This window comes from Pleurodeles waltl, chromosome 9 (genome assembly GCF_031143425.1).
Source record: "Pleurodeles waltl isolate 20211129_DDA chromosome 9, aPleWal1.hap1.20221129, whole genome shotgun sequence".
NCBI lineage: Eukaryota > Metazoa > Chordata > Amphibia > Caudata > Salamandridae > Pleurodeles > Pleurodeles waltl.
In genome coordinates this window covers 985,261,511-985,283,253 of record NC_090448.1, presented here as the reverse complement: position 1 = coordinate 985,283,253, position 21,743 = coordinate 985,261,511, and the positions used below count along the sequence as shown (strand labels likewise).

The 21,743-nt window shown below is 45.5% G+C and overlaps 1 protein-coding gene across 1 annotated transcript in view; it reads left to right on the top strand.

Annotated features, from left to right (window-relative positions):
- DLST (dihydrolipoamide S-succinyltransferase) overlaps positions 1–21,743 on the top strand; it is a 160,930-nt gene that overhangs the window by 68,299 nt on the left and 70,888 nt on the right. Inside the window, exons 11-12 of the mRNA XM_069208479.1 lie at positions 1,015–1,145; positions 13,951–14,024. Of these exons, the coding sequence (XP_069064580.1) occupies positions 1,015–1,145; positions 13,951–14,024 (205 nt within the window). The remainder of the gene's footprint in view (positions 1–1,014; positions 1,146–13,950; positions 14,025–21,743) is intronic.

Below are 21,743 nucleotides of genomic sequence, written 5' to 3'. Positions count from 1 at the left end.
TATCCTTCCTAAGGACTTTGGTGCACACCTTTCTAATCAACTCTCTATAAAACCAGATCAGCTAGGATTAGAATGCTCTTGAAAGGAATCTGCTGCATGATACCCTTAGCTACTTGAATGCTGGTGATGCAGATGCCCGAAGTGTACAGTTCTATCTGCCACAGCTTGTGTTCTGCCTTTCGGCAATCCTAGATGGAGAGGAAGGGTGATGAGCCCTCAAAGATCGTACTTCATGCCAAAGACCTCAAACCATGCTAAGTACAGTGTTCCGGCGAGAGAGGACAAAGCGAGCGCTTGTCTCGCACATGGTTCCCTCACCCAACATGGTACGGATGAGATTGTTACCAGTGATATCCGAGATCAACTGAGCTGACCCAGACCACAAAAGAGGGCCAAACCTCCCCTTTTAAGCCTCCTACCCTCATCTTGCCCCTCATGATGTCTTTAGGCAGAGAGGGGGAACTTCGTACAGTGATTTTTGTTTTATATTTCATTTATTTATTTTTTACATTTTCTTTTATTTTTAAGGCAAATGACCCATCCTTCGTGGCAGGAGAGCAACACTAAGTTGCTGTCGCCCTGAGGGCAATGTTCCCAGCTGTACATATCAGACAAAATAGAGGCGAAAGAGCCCAGGTAAGGGAGACTGCAGAGACTTTACCAGGTGGAACTGGTAGGTAACCCCTCCCTAGGGGCGCAGGTACCCCTATCTGTAGATTAACGGTGACAGCAGTCAGTCTGCCACTGCCAGGGTGGAGAGTGCAGTAGCCACATTTTTTTAAAGATACACTCACGTTGCGTGTCCCTTCAACCTCGGAGCCAAGCTGTCGGGTCACAGTCCATGTAAGCCAGGGACCCTCGGGTGATGCATGCCATTGTCATGTTACCTGAGGTAAAATCAAGAAACCTAGAGCACCTGTCCACTGAAGCTCAACATAGAGCAGGAAAGCATGCTGTTCAGAAGAGTTTGTCTCACAACAGATTGCGATTTTACAACGTATGTTTTCTTTTCAGCAATATCCAGGACATGAGGGCTCGTCACAAAGATGCGTTCCTGAAGAAACACAATTTGAAGCTTGGATTTATGTCTGCATTTGTGAAGGCTGCAGCATTTGCTCTGCAGGATCAGCCGTCTGTGAATGCAGGTAAGAGCTGGAGGAGCGGAGCGCGTAAGAATACAGGAGTAGGGGGGTTACTCGGAGAATTTCGGTTGTGTGGGATGGTAAATGCAGGACAGAATACCATTACAGAGTGATTTAGACACCTTAAGACCAAGGGCCGGTCATAAATAGCAGAGATTTAGGGCCCGATTTAGATGTTGGTGGGTGGCCGTTTTCTCCACCAGGGCGACAGAGTAAATTGCTGTCACCTGCCAAATTCAAAAGGTCCGCTGACCCAACCGACATTTCCAGCATTAGCAGGAGGTGCCGCCACAGAGGTTCTGGTCAATGCATTGAAAGTGTCATTATTACAGAGCCGTACAGATTATTATTATTATTATTATTTTTTCCAACAAGAAAATCCCAAAGCGCGATTTTCTTTTTAAAAATAAAAATGAATGCTTCAGGGCAGCATTGCGCACTTTTCATGCCCCATACCACCAGGTTTCTGTTGGCAGTGATGGGCATTGAAAATCAGCTGTATGCCCGTCCGTCTAAATTAGGTTGGCAGACATATAGCCAATCCTCCGACGGCCCTTAATCCATCAGGCGGTTGGAGGCGTTTGACCACGGCATAGACCGAGTAGTCTTTTCTGTCGTCAAACCTATGGTCCGTCCCATTCTATATCAGCCATCTGGACCATAATGCTGGCCGGGAGGGAGCTCTGTCACTGGTGCCACAGAGTTCACTCTCTACAAACATTTAATTCCAGCCCTACATGTGTTAAGGTCTCTAAGGCTAAAGAGCATAAGAAAATAGACCAAGAAAATGATTTGGAGTTCTCAACAACGCTAAATCTAAATTTGCAAAGATTATCCTGTTTGTAAAAAGACAGTCTTAGTAGGGCAAGCATAATTGTTTTATCACTATACAAGTGGTGTCATACTACCTTTAGAACAGTAATTGGCCTTAATCCTGTTTATTGGATCAGATTCGACTCCTGTTTGATTGAGTACGGCTTGAGCCTGAACCCGTTGAACTGGAGATCGGCTTAATCAAAAACTTGAAAAGATTGAGTGGTTATGGAAATGGGAATTACTGAGGAGAGCTATACCTGCAACTTTTGCACTGAACCCAGTTGAATTATGGACATGTTGCCCCTGCATTTCCTGTAAAATATTGTACTGGACTTATTTATTTTATAGAGCACTCTATCAGGAGGCTACTTGCACTGCCTGATGCGCAGAGTGGGAACAGACCATCCAGTAGCTATGGCACTATCTTCTGAAAGTAGCCAGGTTTTCACTTAGTAAAATATAATTGAGTTGCTTTATGGCACAGATGGAGAGGGATTAAATACAACAGTAAGCTACCTGGACTTCAGAATCACATCCGCCGAATTTCATTCAGATATGCTTATGATGAGTATAGTTCATTACTGGAAATATATGTATGAAACATCCAGAAAAGCAGACTTCAGTAACCTTGTTAAGAAGGAGCCGCTTCTAGTTGCACGTTAAGTGCTTTTTTGAAGTACAAATACAGGGAAATCAAGTATAAACTGCGCACACGCCCAAAAGGTAAGCCCCACCTCCCTCATTATTTACATTAAACATTCTTGCAAAGAACGCTCGAATCCTGGTGCCCACAGTATTCCACAAGTAGCAGGAAATAGTGTGAGGAGAATACTTAGGAAATGCTAATAAGCATGGGCAAAGTACAGCCAGAGCAGAGACACGCTGTGAACTACAGGTTTTTTTTTTCTACACAGAAAACTTTAACTTTATTCTTTGCCATGCCCAGAGGCAATGTACATGATGTAGAATCAAAGTAAGCTGCGTCTAGGGAAACAAAGAACTAATCTTACTTCTGAAGGTACAAGTCTAGCTTCAGACTTTGCACTCTTTGTCCTCAGTCACACATAAGAGCTAAATAAAGCTAGTCACAGTAGTCAAGGTAGTTTGAAATAAGAGTGTGCTTCATTTGTTTTCTCATGGAGGAATAGTCACATCCCTTTGCAAATACTTAGTTGCCAATAGTAAGCCTCTTCTACTTCTCCTATCCGAATGACGAAAAAGAGCTCAACTTCAGCATGAACTCCCAGTTTCTCAACTGACTTGAGTGAAATTGGATACTGATCAAATGAGAGAGGCCACAATTCCTAGGACCATTAATATTAATGCCCTATTACCAGTAGCTCTGCCTTGCTGTTAGGTTTAAGGAAGGTATGTTTGCGTTCCATATAGCCAGGAGAGTGGTCTTATGGGCAGAAGGAGTTGGCCATGTTTCTCCTCAGAGGCGTGGGAATCTTCGGGACAGGTGAAGTAGCATGGCCCGTCTTAAATATTCACGTTGGTCAGGGGTCTTCCATAAATGTTGGAGAGCTGGCCTGAATAAGGATCCCTGCCGCACTCCTCAGGTCACCAGTTTTGTTGTCAAAAGAAGATATCTTGGCTTGTTGTGAGGGTCTGGAGGCAACAAGTGAGCATTAAGAATGTACAAGGATAAATATCCAGTGCGGATCCAGTCCCTCATTTTGTTTCTTGTAACTGTGATGGTGCCCTGGAGGTTAACAATTTTTGTATTCTGTTTGGACCACATTAAGCAGCATTTAAGAATAACAGAGTAACCTAGAAGAAATGGACTTTGCAAATCTAAGCATTTTTGTGACAAAATATTTGACAATTTCAAACAGAAATTGTGAAGGCCACAGTGATGGTGTAGTTGCTTTCTGGGATAAATGTTTTTTTTTATTTTTTTTAACCAATTTTTATTGATTTTGTCTAATGGTACAACCCACAGTATAGCCGTGACAATATAGGCAGGTAACCAACACCCATGCATACGTTCAGAGGGTCTAAATATGCTAAGCAACTGTATTTGTCGTAGCAGGAGACATTGTTTCAGTTTTTATATGATCAACAAACATTAATTAAAACCTATGTAACTGGCAGGTCATAACAGAAACAATCATTTGTTGAGATCTCTGCATATATAGCATAAAAGCATGTCAGCACCAGTTGAGAGCATTTAAGTAATCTGTCCTAAACATGCATTAGGTAGGCAAGCATAGTCCCGCGTCAAAGGGAGAGAGTGTCCGACAGGATGCATCAGTCAAGCCTCCGTAGGGCAGATTTTAAGGTAGGGGACATCAGGGGTGGGACCTAGTGGGGAGAGATGAGAGTATTAAACTCTTTCTCAGCATATAATACACACTAGCATATCATACAGAGTATTTATTAATTGGTCACTGATCTCTGTCCAACGTGGCATCTCGGTGTTCTTCGGAGATTACCTGCACCTCCTGCGAGCGGACTGCTCATTAACAATATTGCATGTTTATTGTTGCATACTGTTAACTCCTCTGTCAAAGAAGGGCGTCTTTATTAGAACAGCTACGTTTCTGTGTGCTCCTTTTTTTGTTCACAGAAAGCTTTATTCGTCAGTTAATAAATATTGGGAAGGCCAGTCACGTTTCTAAATTCGTGGGTCAGCTGTTTTTCTGCAAGAAGGTTCCCACTAAACTAAGAGTTATCTCAGCAGAAATAACTGACACTTTTCAGGTTTTGAGTAATCTGAGCCTTTAGTGTGTTTTCTAGCCACTTTTTGAGGTCGTCCTCAGTGCTTATATATTGTTAGATGAATTCAGAAAACCGATAACACCTGCGTAAGGATGTCCTGACTGGCTCTATTATTAGTTTGTTAAACTGTGCTTTTCTGGTGTATCTGATAACCTGCAATAGATAGATATTGTAACCAGATGTATTAGCCCCATTGGCAAGGGAATGGACACCGGTATATAGCACTCTTGAAACGAGAGCCTCTAATGAGATTGGGGTGAGAATTTAAAAAATGCCACTGCCATGGCAGCTTTAGCAGTCTCCATTACTGCCTCCCCAACTACAGGGCTGCAGTCTTCCTTGTAATATATTTCTGTAACTGTAATGCAAGGAGGCACACCCAATGAAAGGCTCCTTATTTAACAAGAGGTGTTCAACTAATGTTTGGACTTTGGACATTGGTCCATAGTTCATTGCCCTCCTCTAAAGCACTTAAAAGTGGTAAGGAATATATTAGTACCTTGCAGTGTTGGCCATAACACTTTCTTATATTAAAAAAGAAATGAGGTTACTTAGTTGGGGTACAAGGGTGGGGAGTTGTAGGTAGTTGGCTCTGTATATACTATCTTAAAGTGAGAGATAGTGTGCACAGAGTCCAAGGGTTCCCCTTAGAGGTAAGATAGTGGCAAAATGAGATAATACTAATTCTCTATTTTGTGGTAGTGTGGTCGAGCAGTAGGCTTATCAGAGGGTAGTGTTAAGCATTTGTTATACACACACAGGCAATAAATGAGGAACACACACTCAAAGACTTAACTCCAGGCCAATAGTTTTTTTTATATAGAAAAATATATTTTCTTAATTTATTTTAGAACCACAAGATTCAAGATTTGAGGTAAGTACATAAAACGCAAGGTACTTCACACAGGTAAGTATAGAACTTTGATTTAAAACATTAGTACACGCAGTTTTGGCTAAAATGGCAATAAGCTATTTTAAAAGTGGACACAATGCAAAAATCAACAGTTCCTGGGGGAGGTAAGTTTGGTTAGGTTTCTCAGGTAAGTAAAGCACTTACACTGTCAGTCTCCTGGGCATAGGCAGCCCACCGTTGGGTCAAGGCAACCCCAAAGCCACAGCACCACCAGCACAGGGCCGGTGAGGTGCAGAGGTCAAAGGAGGGCCCAAAACACATAGGCGCCTATGGAGAACAGGGGTGCTCTGGTTCCAGTCTGCTAGCAGGTAAGTACCTGCATCCTTGGGGAGCAGACCAGGGGGGTTTGTAGAGCACTGGGGGAGGGGATGTGTGTGACAAAAACAGGCACACAAAATACACCCTCAGCTGCACAGGGGTGGTGCAGTGTGCAAAGTAGGTGTCAGGTTTGTTATGGAAAGCAATGGAGGGACCCGGGGGTCACTTAGTTGATGCATTCAGGGCACAGGGGGGCTTCTCGGGCCAGACACCGACTGGGCTAGGAAGAGGGCCACCTGCTGGTCACTCCTGCACTGGAAGGTGGTTCCTCTCAGCCCTGGGGACTGCGGGTGCAGTGCTTGGTCCAGGTGTCAGGTTCTTTGTTACCAGGCAGTCACGGTCATGTGGAGCCTCTGGATCCTCTCTGCAGGCGTCGCTGTGGGGGTGCAGGGGAGTTGACTCAGGGTACTCAAGTCGTCGTAGTGCCTGGGAGTCATCTCTGCGGTGTTGGTTCTCCTGAACTCGAGATGGGGGCGTTGGGTGCAGAGTGGGAAGAGAGAGTTCTTTGAATGTTGCTTCAAAGTTGCAAACATGTTGCAGTGTTTGAACAGTGCCGCTGTTTTTGGGAGTTTCCTGGTCTTTCGGGTTCAGGGCAGTCTCCTGAGTCCTCAGAGGTCACTGGTCCCTTTTGGATGCATCGCTGTGCAGGTTCTTTGATTCTGGAGACAGGCCGGTAGGGCTGGTTCCAAGTCAGTTGTTGTCTCTGTCGTCTCTGCAGGGCTTTCAGGTCAGCAGCCCTTCCTCTTCTTGTAGGTTGCAGGAATCTGATTTCCTGGGTTCAGGGTTGCCCCTAAATACTAAATTTAGGGGTGTGTTTAGGTCTGGGGGACAGTAGCAAATGGCTACTGTCCTTGAGGGTGGCTGCACCTTCTTTGTGCCTCCTCCCTGAGGGGAGCGGGGGGACACATCCCTATTCCTTTTGAGGGAGTCCTCCAATCTCAAGATGGAGGATTTCTAAAGGCAGGGGTCACCTCAGCTCAGGCCATCTTAGGGGCTGTCCTGACTGGTAGGTGACTCCTCCTTGTTTTCCTCATTATCTCCTCCAGCCTTGCTGCCAAAAGTGGGGGCAGTGGCTGGAGGGGCAGGCATCTACACTAGCTGGGATGCCCTGGGGTGTTGTAACAAAAGGCATGAGCCTTTGAGGCTCACCGCCAGCTGTTACAGTTCCTGCAGGGGGAGGTGAGAAACACCTCCACCCAGTACAGGCTTTGTTCCTGGCCACAGAGTGACAAAGGCACTCACCCCATGTGGCCAGAAACTCGCCTGGTTGTGGCAGGCTGGCAAAAACTGGTCAGCCTAGCACTAGGAGTCGGACTGGTATTCAGGGGGCATCTCTAAGCTGGCCTCTGGGTGTATTTTACAATAAATCTCACACTGGCATCAGTGTGCATTTATTGTGCTGAGAAGTTTGATACCAAACTTCCCTGATTTCAGTGTAGCCATTTTAGAAGTGTGGAGTTCGCAATTAACAGACTCCCAGACCATATACTCTTTATGGCTACCCTGCACTTTTAATGTCTAAGGTTTGGCTTAGACACTGTAGGGGCATAGTGCTCATGTACCTATACCCTCACCTGTGGTATAGTGCACCCTGCCTTAAGGCTGTAAGGCCTGCTAGAGGGGTGACTTACCTCCTGCCACAGGCAGTGAGAGGTGGGTATGGCACCCTGAGGGGAGTGCCATGTCGACCTAGTCATTTTCTCCCCACCAGCACACACAAGCTGTGAGGCAGTGTGCTGAGTGAGGGGTCCCCATGGTGGCATAATACATGCTGCAGCCCTTAGAGACCTTCCCTGGCCACAGGGCCTTTGGTACCAGGGGTACCATTTACAAGGGACTGTGTGCCAGGGCTGTGCCAATTGTAGGAACAAAGGTACAGTTTAGGGAAAGAACACTGGTGCTGGGGCCTGGTTAGCAGGTCTCAGCTGAAAACAGTTTGTTTCAAACCCATTCACTATCAAGTAAACTATGTAATCACTTGTCTATCTAATGGGTAGCTAACGAAGCTGGGCATGCAAGGAAGTAAATCTAGGTATTAAAACTGCCAAACATAAAGTATGGAACTGAAAAGGGGTCACTGAATTGTAAAATATGGTTCCCACTTCTGCAATAGGGTGCTTATCTTAATGTGGTACTTTTTTAGTCTGATCAGTGGAGAGCCTGTTGGACTGTGCTGCTTGTTATGTAGTGTTCATACAAGACCAGTTTTAGGCCATTCTGACTGAAGCCATTATGAGTATATGAAACTTCTTTGACACATGGTTACTCGCTGATGTGAAGTGGGCGCTAAATACTGCTGCCAGTAAGAAAATTACTCTGACCTCTGTTGGAACTGCACACGATGCATACAGTGTCACCTATAGATTGCTGAGAAGATGTGTCACGGGACATTACTATAGTTTTATCAATGCTTGCAGATGAAGGCTCTCGCTGCACAGATGAGCTTTTCAGGAAAAACATTACTGCACCTAGCTCATGGCGTGATGACTCTAATTTAGCAATCTTAGTCCTGTAGGTTGTGTCAAACAGTCATAGGCCTGTATACAGGGGTCCTGGGCTTTACATGGAGTTCTCTATCACCATATGTTAGAACAGGCTGATTGAATGCATTATTGGTGGGCTCCATTACCTCCAGATTTCAGAGTTTTAAAAAACGTATGTGATAATCCTTTGCCTTCTTCTCTGGACTGAGGGTGCTGCTTGACTACACACAGTTTTGATTCTAGAGCTGAAAATCATGTCTCTGGCCTTCCTCGAGTCCTAGTGCTCCAGCAACACTGTTTAGAGTTCCAGGGTTCTTTCTGTCAGTGTTTTCCTACACTACCATGTAGTGAATAAATTGCAACCATTCTTTCTTGAGCGGTATGCTTTGGGTTGTCAACTCCTTCTTTGCCAGATGAAGTAACTGTCTCCGATATATTTGCCTTGTACAGTTCTAAAACTCTGGTGTACCCATCCCGTCAGAGACATAAAAACTCAGGCCCATGAAGTCTGAAGAGGTCCTAGATCCAAGTGTCGACATAATGATGAGAAGTATTTTTAGTTGTACAGGGTGTACTTCTGATAAGCGAAGTCCGGGTAATATGGGTCTTAGACTGAGCAGCAACTGGTTCACAGTACAGAGGGCTTGAAAACATGCATTTCTTGAGGATATGCGGGGTTTATGGTGCAGGCTAATTAAAATCAGATCTGATTGAAATCCTAACGGAGACCGGACCCAGCATTTACCTAGAGAAGAAAACATGCTTTTTTTAAGATTCTTCTTTGAGAACTAGTTTTAACTGGAGGTGCAACTGGTAAATGGAGCGACACAGACTGGACTGAATCATTTCCGTCCTACCCGATAGCTCCAAAGGTTGCAAGCTAGAGGCCAGCCTGCAAATAGCAGATAACGTACAGAGATTTTTGCGGTTTCCAAAGAAAACCAGCCCGTGTAGGTAGGTAGGGTGCGAGTTATTAGTCAATAAAAATAGACAGGGAAGCTTTGGTGGTGTGTTTGGTTATAGTCCCCCGATTCTCAGTATCTGCTGCTCATGCTTATACCTTGTATTTGTTGGCTTCTGGGATGAGCTGCGTTGACCTACTTTTTGCAGACCACATCTTCCTTTGACTGTTTCATCTCCTGTTTCATGTTGATGGGTCAACTCTCTCATTCATTATGTTTCTCAGCTCTCAACACTACTTCCTGAACTCTTATTACCTTTTCTTTCCATCCGTTTTGATTCTACCTACTAGTTCTGATGCCTGTTTGTCTATGGCTGTAGTGTCCTTTCATATGTGGTGCCCCCATTTCTCCTGTTAGGAACCGTGTCAACTTCTTTTGGTTCTCTTGCCACTTATTTTGCGATATTTTTTTTTTTTTTCTGCATATGCAGACTTCCTTGAATAATCTATTTTTCTTGGCATGAATAAGATGCTGTGCACCTGCAAGTAAATTTATGTGACACCTTTGCCTCTTCTTTTTTTTTTTTTTTTTTTTTAAATCTTCCTCTTGTCTGCTGCTTGACATTTTTGGGCCCTGCTTTTAAAATAGTCTTAACTTTTGAGGTTTCAGGGACTTGGCTGGGTGTCATGGCCTGCCGGGTGCTGTGGTTTAATCTTGCCATCTTCGTGCAAGATTTTCTTCTTTCTAACCGCTGCACAACACACCAGGCGGACCTGAGGTTTCAGTGGAATATTTATTTTTCATTTCCCTTCTCAGACAACAGGGTACTCACCAGACAGTGGAGGTGTGAGCTTACAGTGTGGTTTGTAACAAGCCTTGGAAGTGTGTGCAAGAAATCTACTGCTGTGCCAGGCCCCAGAAGGACGGACATTTTATGATGTGAAGGATTTAAGAAAGTTTGTTTCAGTTTTTTCATTTTTTTCATTTTGCGCACTTTTGAGAAGCTTTCCTCGTGTCCATCATGAATTGAACAATTGACTGGGCTTATAGACCACAACGGCTCGGGGTTAATAAGTGCTGTAACAAACCACTAGCCTGCAGTGAATGTTTGTTCATGACCAGAGACCATTACGGAAGTTAGTTGCCAGGTTTATTTAGTAGATAAACGCCTCAGCCATCGAGTCCCCCTCAGAGCTTCTCTTAAACAGGCTCCTACAATTCAAAGGAACACATCTCCAAACTCTTACATTACTGCCTTCATGGCCAATGTGAATGTAGGTTGCCACAGGTGTCCTTCAGTCTTAGTTTGTTTATTTAGATCCGAGCAGTAAATGTTTTGTTATTTACATCGGGCTGTCTGTTTTGCGGCTGATTTGAAAAGAATTGCATGTCTCAACCCATAAATGTTGGGAGTGAAGCACGCATTACTGCCCACACCTGCTGCGCACACAAGCCCCGTCTCAACCTGTAACTAGACTGGCACCAGTCAGCTAAGGGATGATTTTAAGCACTGCACCTTAACGTCCTTTCCACTTAAATCAGGAGTGTGAAGCTTGCAGTGCTATAAAGTACTTATCTAGTACTCTAAATGGGGCACCCTTGAACACCAAATCCACATGTTGCATTAACCTGCTAACATGGAAGTGATGCTAATTATAGCGGTCTTCGCGACAAAGAACTCAACATTTTGCTCCTTTGTTCTGATGATTGCCAGGCTTAATCATGGCGCAGTTTTCTGATGTACTTAGAAGCAACAGAATGGGACAAACACCCTCCCCACCAACCTCTCCCACCAAATGGAAAGCACATGGAGTGCGATGTTGAGCACTGATGCTCCTTGGGTAAGGCTTAGAAGTGGTATAAAACTGGGAATTGAGGTTGGCATCATGCTTGTGTATTTAGTATGAGCTTTTATTTGTAAGATCATAAAAGGTACGGTAACACATCAGGACATGTATACAGGTATTTCCTTAAGAGTCACTGGCAGCACTAGTGAGCCACCAGAGATGTACAGATGGTTTCATGATCAGTGGATTGATGCTGTCAGTAACTGCAATTTAAATCTCAAACAAAGGAGGTACTCTTGTTGGGAGCGTTATTAAGTGAGAAAGTATAAGCCAGTCTACACCGGTTTAGGGATCCCCCAGCCCTGCTCTGGTGCGAAACTGGACAAAGGAAATGGGAGTGACCACTCCCCTGACCAGTTCCCCTCTTGGAATTGTCCCCAGAGCTTCTCCAGTGTGTCCCAGACCTCTGCCATCTTGGATTCAGAGGTGTTGGGGGCACACTGGACTGCTGGCAGGTGACGTCAGAGACCCCCTCTGATAGGTTCTAACCTCTCTTGGTAGCCAAACCTCCTTTCTTGGTAGCCAAACCTCCTTTTCTGGCTAGTTAGGGTCTCTCCTCTGGGGTATTCTTCAGATAACGAATGCAAGAGCTCACCAGAGTTCCTCTGCACTTCCCTCTTCAACTTCTGCCAAGGATCGACCGCTGACTGCTCCAGCAGGATGCCTGCAAAACCGCAAAAAGTAGGAAGACGACTACCAGCAACATGGTAGCGCCTCATCCTGCCGGCTTTCTCAACTGTTTCCTGGTGGTGCATGCTCTGGGGGCTGTCTGCCTTCACCCTGCATTGGAAGCCAAGAAGAAATCTCCCGTGGGTCGACAGAATCTTCCCCCTGCTAATGCAGGCACCAAAAGACTGCATCGCCGGTCCTCTGGGTCCCCTCTCATCCTGACGAGCGTGGTCCCTGGAACACAGGAGCTAGATCCAAGTGACCCCCACAGTCCAGTGATCCTCCAGTCCAAGTTTAGTGGAGGTAAGTCCTTGCCTCCCCATGCTAGACTGCAAACCTGTGTACTGCGTGATTTGCAGCTGCTCTGGCTTCTTTGCACTTCTCCAAGGATTCCTTTGTGCACAGCCTAGCCTGGGTCCCCAGCACTCTGTCCTGCAGTGCTCAACCCTCTGAGTTGGACTCCAACGTTGTGGGACCCTCCTTTTGTGACTCCGGTTACGCCAATCTTCCAAGTGCCTGCTCCGGTACTTCTGCGGGTGCTGCCTGCTTCTGTGGGGGCTGTCTGAGTTGCTGAGCGCCCCCTCTGTCTCCTCCAAGGGGCAACATCCTGGTCCTTCCTGGTCCCCAGCAGCACCCAAAAACCTCTACAGCGACCCTTGCAGCTAGCAAGGCTTGTTTGCAGTATTTCTGCGTGGAAACACTTCTGCAACATCCAGCACGCCGTGGGACATCTTTCATCCAAAGGAGAGGTTCCTAGCCCTTTTCGTTGTTGCAGAATCTTCGGCTTCTTCCACCCGGAGGCAGCCTTCTTGCACCTTCATCCGGGGTTTCCTGGGCTCCTGCCCCCCATGGACACTATAGCGACTCTTGGACTTGGTGCCCTTGCCTTGCAGGTCCTCAGGTCCAGGAATCCATCTTCAGTGCTTTGCTGGTGTTTGTGGTTCTTGCAGAATCCCCCTATCACGACTATTGTGCTCTTTTGGGGTTGTAGGGGAACTTTACTCCTACTTTTCAGGGTCTTGGGGTGGGGTGTCGTGGAAACCCTTACTGTTTTCTCACAGTCCCAGCGACCCTCTACAAGCTCCCATAGGTCTGGGGTCCATTTGTGATTCGCATTCCACTTTTGGAGTATATGGTTTGTGTTTCCCCTAGACCTATGTTCACCTATTGCATCCTATTGTGATTCTACATTGTTTGCACTACTTTTCTTACTGTTACGTACCTGTTTTGGGTTTGAGTACATATAACTTGTGTTGGTTTGTGTTTCCCCTAGACCTATGTTCACCTATTGCATCCTATTGTGATTCTACATTGTTTGCACTACTTTTCTTACTGTAACGTACCTGTTTTGGGTTTGTGTACATATAACTTGTGTATATTACTTACCTTCTGACTAAGGGTACTCACTGAGATACTTTTGGCATATTGTCATAAAAATAAAGTACCTTTATTTTTAATAACTCTGAGTATTGAGTTTTCTTGTGATATTGTGGTATATATGATATAAGTGGTATAGTAGGAGCTTTGCATGTCTCCTAGTTCAGCCTAAGCTGCTTTGCCGTAGCTACCTTCTATCAGCCTAAGCTGCTAGAAACACCTCTATTCTACTAATAAGGGATAACTGGACCTGGTACAGGGTGTAAGTACCACAAGGTACCCACTATAAGCCAGGCCAGCCTCCTACAGTGGGGAAAACGGAAAACACAATTATCCGGAGCTTTATTTCTAACGAACCTTTAAGTTGGTACTTAGTCGGCCGTAGTGAGTCTGTCTGTTAAGCCACAGAATAAGGACTCCTGTCATTTTCATTTCATCTCCTCTAGCGTGGCTTACCCAGCCTTCTTATCTATTGCTCTGCCTTTGGGACATACTGTTTGAGACTGATATGGCGTTTGAGTAAAGTTGCAGTGCCAAATGCAGAGTTGCTGTACCGATCTTATGTCTCTACAGTTACCATGGCTGTAGTGTGAGCAGTGCATTGTTAAATCCTATGTAGGGAGCGGTGGTGGTGTTGTGTGGTCACCTGCAGTTCAGAGGGATGCAGAGTTGGATTGCTTTGGCCTAGTAATGCTCATTTCCCACTGATGATTGTCCTTCATTGACAGAATCATTATTCTTTTTTTCTTCACTCTACAGTCATTGACGACACAACAAAGGAGATCGTATACAGGGATTACATTGACATCAGTGTGGCAGTGTCCACCCCAAAGGTGAGCAAAGGTTAAATGAGCTATAAAGTAACGCGGGACAGAATTGCAGGATCACATCTCATTACATACATACCTTGGTTGCTACACCTGTTTTTGTTGCACCCTTAGATGATATATTTCTTACTAGCATACCTCTCAGGAGCCAATGCAAGGGACAATAGAAATTAGACTGGAGATCTCGCCCACCTACCAGGTCAGCAGATGTCTGGGAGGCTGACACGAAGAGCTTCATTTCAGGCTGGGATGTCGGAAACTGACGTTGCCAGCCCAACACAAAGGCGACCACCGTTTTATGCTGCATACATGTGGGGTGCCAAAGACCGCAAAACTCACCAGTCCATTCTCAACTGACATAGTCCCAGCAATTCAGAAGACATCCTTCAAACAAGATGAAAGCAAAGGGTAGTGGCGACTGAACTTTCTTTTTATATGAGCGAGCCAATCAACTGTCTCCCAACAGAGGCACAGACAAAAGGCCTGTGCCCCTGTAGTGAAATCACTCTTAATGCTAGTGTAGCCTGGCTTGAGATGGGACAACGTATCTCCCTCAGAATAGCAGTGCTTTTTAGTGCCTCGCTAGCAATACAATACAGCTTTGCAAACACGTAAAACACAAGCATCCCCAGAGGGCTTGCATGATTTTCAAGCATTTTGGAAGGAAAAGTCATGACTCTCCAGAAAATGTACAAGGCCAAGGTGTTATAGCTTCACAAATACGTACAATGACTTTGTTCCTTCGTACTGTGCACTATTCCTGCTAAAGTGATGTATTACCTGGGCATTCACTTCAACACTCCGTTCTCCCTGAAACCCCAGATATTCAAACTGTTTCTGTGTTTTTTTTTTTTTGTTCAGTGTAAAAATAGAGATGGATTCTACTAATCCTGAGCTCAAACTTCACATTCCTGTTATCCATGCCATAAGCCAGTCTCTTTCATATTTTTCATAGTAATCAACCTCGTCGCTTCAAACATGCCTACATACATAAAGGCGTGTAACCTTCATAGAATGAAGTAGCAAGATCAGATACCTGTTTAAATTTAAGAGACCTATAGGCCTCATGTATTAAGTGACTTAGTGTTTGCAAATCTTTAGATTGGTAAACCAGAGGATTTGTAAATGCTAAAATCCTTAATAATTGTACTAAATTCATTTAACTATTTGGGCAAGGTTTTCCATTTCAGTGCCTTTGACAGGGAAGAGCCAAAAACATGTTAAAATTGAGGGGGAACGAAAGCGGGTCCAAAAGGGCAGTTTGGGGGGGGGGGGACATTTTTAGGCTGAGAAGTGGGGCAGCATTTTTATCGGTATAGATTCGACAATGCTAGGTAGAAGAAATTCTGTAGATTCCGGAAGGTTCCATCACAAAAATGTGTGATTTCCAGCAAAATTGGAGGTTTGCAGGGCATTGTGGATAAGAAAATGGTGCGGTGTTCATGTAAAGCACACCACCCTGGACCCACCAAGATGTTTAGTTTTCAGATGTGTCTAGGTCTTGTGGATTTTTCTACCTGGCAGCGTCCCAAAGCATTTCTCCTCCGAAGCGCGCTGCGGAGGGGACAGCCTCTGATGAGGTCAGCGCGCGATCGCACGCTGATGTCATGAGATGCCGTGGGGTGGAAGGGGAAGCAATTTCCCCTTCCATCCCTGCCCAGAGAAGGGGGGTGCCAGGCCCTTAATGCGGGGTGGGGGGCAGACGACCCTAGCAAGACGAGCTGGTCTCCTCCTCGGTGACCGTGGCAGAGGACGAGACCAGCTCGCCCCTGGCACCCGAAGGGTTAAAAAGAAGAAAAAAAAAGCTTTATCTAAAAGCTATCATAGTAATGGTGGTCTGCTGACCGCAGCGGTCCACCATCCCTATGATTATGGCAGTTCGTTGTGGGTCTTAATTTGCGACCTACCTCATGAATATTGAATTCTGTCCCACTACAATTCTCTCTTTTGTGAACCAACGCATTAGTATATGTTGGTTCACAAAATACTAATCCATTCAGTAGAACTGTGTGCAAATTGTGCCTACTTTTACCTGATCATTTTTTGTACATTCCATGTAAGAAATTGTAAATCGGTATTAGTCTCAATTTATTGTAGTTTATCAACTTTGAGAACCTTTCATCAGCCGAATTTTAAAACTGAAATAATGTTGAAGGCTTTTGTGATTATCCGTAGAGCGGTTGTTGCCAAGGGTGCATGTTTTCATGCACCTATATTTAATTAGTACGTACGAGGAACGTCTCTTCAAGGTAACATTCATTTTCTGTGTGTGATTGCTTTTATTGTTATGTCTGAAGTAGGTGGCAGTGTTCGCAGTAGCTGCCATGAAATTGCGCCATTCACTTCAACTGATGTTTTGCAAAGAGCTCAAGACATGGCTTTCCACTGTAAACCTTGGCAAATGCTTGTGCTGTTCAGCATTTCCATTGTTTGGGTGACTGGTCGAGCAACAAGGATCTTCAGTGAATGTTGTGCTGTACAAATGCTTTAAATGACATACCCAGACAGAGCTTTATGGCTAACAAGAAACGCCAAGCAAAGACGACGTTGATGTAGATAAGTTGTTAAATGCAGAAAGACAAGTAATAAAATAGCAGCAACATTGAAGAATGTGGGGAGTAAAAGGCTCAATTTTTTAAAAGGCTATAGTGTATTAAATAAACTAACGACCAAATCTCCAAACAGTAAAATGTTTTGAAAGACTATAAAAGCACGATAACACAAGAAAAGCCTTTTAAAAAAAAAAAAAGACCTCAAGCTGAATCCCTGAGCTTGGATTGTCAATTTAAGGTTCATAGGTACTCCTTCAAGGTTTGAAGATGAGATGGAAATACTGATACATTTATAGGTCTTTATGTTGCAGAGCTTCCACACGGAGCAGAGTAAACTGTAACTGGTCGTACCATTTGCTGCTGGTCAAGGTTAAGATATATATTTGAGACTTGGAGCTTGCAGTGTAATGCACCAGCAACATAAAAACATAGTGATACTGTTGGCATCACGATCTCCAGCAGGCGCCCGCAGAGACAGTCCAGGAAACTTGGAATACAGTATGTCACACTAAGTAACCTTCAATAACATCAATGTTCATTTAGTGCTTTGGTTTTGGGAAGAAAAGCACTTGCATTACCAGGTAGGTAAATTGATCAGTTGAAGATGAGATACATGAAGAAAACCAGAAGTTGTTGTGTCTTCTGAGAATGGGATACACTTCAATCAAAACCACTTGTGTTTTCATATCATGGCAAGTTTTATCCTATGGGGCTTTGTTTGGGTGGACTCTCAAATCTTCTGAAGGTCTTAAATTGTAATTCTATTTTAAGAGATTTCTTTTTGCAAGGGTGTCATTTTTTTCCAAGGATAAGGGTGATCTGAAATCGACCCAAAACCCACCACCCAAAGATATCCCAATGATATCTTGGACTTCAAAGATCCACAGATAGTCACTAATGACATCTGGTGCAGTCACTTAGAGTATTGCTAGGGGTGCATTCAACAGTTACTGGATTCTCATATCCAGTTCAGGACCTTTATTGTTAAGATGATGTTTCCCAATGGGCTAGGTGTGGTACTGGGCCAGTACACACTATAAAATCTTAATGGTGCTAAAACCTTAGAGGCCTTTATAATGGGATCATCTGTTTGGGACAACATTTTATATTGTAGGGGCACCATAAGATAGAGGACACCTGCTGGAGTTGCTAGCGTCAGCAGTTCCTGTTGTGAACTGATTTGTTACAGGGCTTGACTGTTAATTGAGGTCAGTCCCCCTGGAACTAAATCAGAAAGAAGGGATTGTTCAGACAGTTCCAGAATTAGGAGGGACTCTTAGCTCGCAGATCTAACCCCTTCACCCCCAACCGGGGCGTGAAGGTTGACTACTTCTGTTCCTTCGGAGGTGAAGAAGACTGACTCTGGGCACATAAGGACAATTGATAGGTGATAGTGCAGCCTCACCAGCTCTAATGAGGTCAGTAATCTGTGCATCTACACAACACAGGTGATGTTCTTCTTGCTTAAGGGCAGTTTGTCTTGAGAAAGTCTTCCAAGTATGAGGTACACCCTGGCAGACATAGTCCTGGTCTTCATGCAGGTTAATTCCCCTCTCTTTGGGTCCCAACAACAAGGTTTAATGAAGACTTATCAGATCTGGGCACAGTCTTGCAAGGTTTCACTTATGTCCAAATGTCATCTCCATACAGCCTCTTTTGTGTCTATATAATCTTCAGTAACCAAGCACTGATTTGGTGTAACAAAGTATGAAAGCACAGCCAAAAAATAGTGTTTCTTTATTTAATGTTCACACTCCTCCAGTGAAGAAGTTGATCTTTCCAGGTGGTGGTCAGTTCTCTTCCAGGGGATCCTCATCAATAGTCATAAACATTGAATATTCCCGCCCTTGTGCGGGGACCCCGGAGCATATATATATAAAATACATACATATTATCATGTGTAAAACAGCAATGCAGGCTATAATCATAAATAGGCTAAAATGCTTTATTTCTATGCAAGTTTTTTTTTTTTTTTTTTTTTTTATATTATAAAATCACAATAGATCATAAATATCTACCTAAGCCCCAAAATCTGGACTTAGGGAAGTAAACAGCAGTAAATATCAGAGAAAAATAGAAAAAACCACATTGAAAAACAATGAAGCATTCTTAGCCAATAGGCTGCATGCAGGTTAACACAGGAGAACCATAAAAACTTTGGCACCGTGCCTTTAAGACCCTGAGCACCTCCAGTATCCCACCATGCCTCAGGGGTGAAGGGAAGGTGACAGTTGGTTCACAGTTAGGTCAGTTCTTTTTTCCGGCTTCTTCTGAGAGGATCCTGGAGCATTGAGCTCTCAGTTTTTCTGAGTTTTCCTCAGAAAAATTCTTTAAAAAAGCGTTTTTCACTTTTCACTCGACAAGTAATATCTTTGTCTGAGCTAGGAAGGTTTTTTCTGACAGAAAAATGCCTTCTCTTTTTGTAAAATGTCCCTCTTGTGGGAAGAAGAAAGCCCAGTCAGACCCACACTCTCTGTGTATTGTTTGCCTGCCACAGAGTCACTGTCCTGACACCTGCAAGTATTGTAAGAACATGTCAAGGAGGACTCTCAAAGACAGAGAGAAGATCAGGCTACATGGGCTTCAGGAGAGGAAAAAGTCAACATCCTCTTCACTTCCCAGACCTACAGCAGAAGGAATGGCCCGATCGACGTCAACAGGTAGGATTGTACCTGTTTGTTCTCCATCGACGTCATCGGCACCACCGTCTCACCGGCGTAGATCGCCGTCGACGGCGACCAGACCGACGTCGAGGGACAAAACGTCGAGGCATGGACACAGGGGTACATCTCCGTCGACGGCAGGCCGCCGTTCGGCGTCGAGTCATCTCCGGCGCTCCCGTTCGCCGTTGAGAACGTCTCACCCCTTGGCGTCGAAGGACACCACACCAAAAACACCTCGACGGCATGAACATCCGCCGTCGACCACTCGCCACTCAACGTCGAGACACACGACGGCGAGTAGGTCCAGGTCCCGTGATAGGCGATCGGCGTCAAGACACTCGACGGCAAGACCTCCGACGTCAGGACATTCGACGTCGAGAGCAGACCAGCCATCGCAACCTTCGACGTCGAGGATGCAATCGACGTCGACACAACCTTTAGCTGTGTCACAGGCAGTAGAGCCAGCGGACAAAGCTCCCTCACCGGTGGTCTCTATAAGGAGTGCATCATCCCATTCCAGAGCATCGGGGCATGTTTCTCCCATCACAGCATCCCCGGATTCACAATACTCGAGGATGTATTCTCCTACTGCCTCATTACCGAGAACGCCATCGCCTACAGCTAGAGCAGGACGGGCTCGTTCTGCTTCTCGTCAGCCGACCACAAGACCTGCACACTCTGCTACAGCCTCTCGGAGCAGGTCCCGTTCCCGAAGGAGAACCAGGTCACGAACACCACGCAGAAGATCACCTTCTTGGTCTTCTTCAGGATCGTCTGTGGGGCGCTACTCCCCCACACTCACAGATTCTCCACCTGCTAGGATTTCCCCGGTGGATGATATCACCACTTTTAATGAGGTTCTTCTAAGGGGAGCGCAGAAGCTAAATATTGAGGTACCAGAGCCAGCCACCTCATCCTCAGTTATCTTTGAGACCCTACAACACAGATCAGTCTCGAGAAAACTGCTGCCACTAGTACCGGGTTTGCTGCAACCGACTATGGACACTTTTCTGTCTCCAGCCACTCTCAAGTCTGCCCCGGCTAGGATTCAAAAGAAATACAAAGCTCCGGAACAAGATCCTTTATTCCTGCGGAAGGATCCGCCACCGGACTCTGTGATCTTAGCCGCAGCCAGAAAAACACACTCTGTGGCATCATCTTCCACAGTCCCCCCGGATAAGGAGAGCAGACACCTAGACTCTCTGGGGAGAAAGATGTGCGGTACGGCGGCATCTGCTATGAAGGTCTCCAGCGCCTCAGCACTTCTGGGCAGATATGACCGCTCTCTGTGGGACTCACTCCACAGATTTACAGAAAAGTTGCCCAGGGAAGATAGACAGGACTTCCAGGAAATCTTGCAGGAAGGGGGCCTAGTATCTAACCAGGTCATCAGCGCGGCGGCGGACGGGGCGGATTTGGCTGCGCATGGGTATGCGCACGGAATCTGCGCTAGGAGGTCTTCCTGGCTACGGCTCACGGGTCTGAAACAGGAAGCACAGCAGCGCATTTTGAACCTCCCATTCAGCGGGAGTTCGTTGTTCGGTACCCACGCAGATGAAGAGATGGCCCGAATGAAAACGGAAGTCGACACGATGAGGGCAGTGGGCCTGGAACGTAAAAAAGACTTCAGGCGGAGGTACAGGCCGTATGACAGACGACCATTCCAGCAGAGGGTTCAAACCCCTCACTGGTCTCAAAGGCCACAACAACGACAGGGACGTCCCCTGTTTCAGGCACGTAGACCCACAAGAGACAGAGGGTCAAGTAGACCTCAACAGTCTACAGCAAAGACACCATCAAAGCAATGAGGCATTGCTTCCCTCAGCACTGTGCACCACTCCGGTGGGGGGAAGTGTTACGCATCATCTTCGCGAGTGGCACTCAATCACAAAAGACAAATGGGTGCTCAATATTGTCGAACATGGCTATTCTCTCCTTTTCAAAAAACCTCCTCCACACTTGCCGCCAGCAAGGTGTTTTCCTTCTCATCTCAGCCTGCTACGCAAGGAAGTTCTCGCACTCCTACAAAAGAAAGCTGTAGAAAAGGTTCCTCCGGCACAAAAAGGAAAAGGGGTGTACTCCCGTTACTTTCTGGTGGCGAAAAAAGGTCAACCGGGCCTCTTCAGACCAATTCTGGACTTACGGCTCCTGAACAAGTACATAAGAAAACAAAAGTTCAGGATGCTAGCCCTTCACCAGATTGTCCCGCAACTGCATCAGGGAGACTGGATGTGCTCCATCGACCTACAGGATGCATATTTTCACATCCCAATAGCAACCAAACATCGGAAATTTTTACGTTTCCAGATAGCGTCACAGCACTACCAATTCAGAGTCCTTCCATTCGGCCTGAAGTCTGCACCCCGAGTCTTTTCAAAATGTGTAGCAGTGGTAGCGGCACACCTTCGAAGACAAAAAATATTCGTCTACCCCTACCTGGACGACTGGCTAGTGAAGGCCTCATCTCCGGATCAGGCGAGAAAACATCGAGATATCGTTCTAAGAACTTT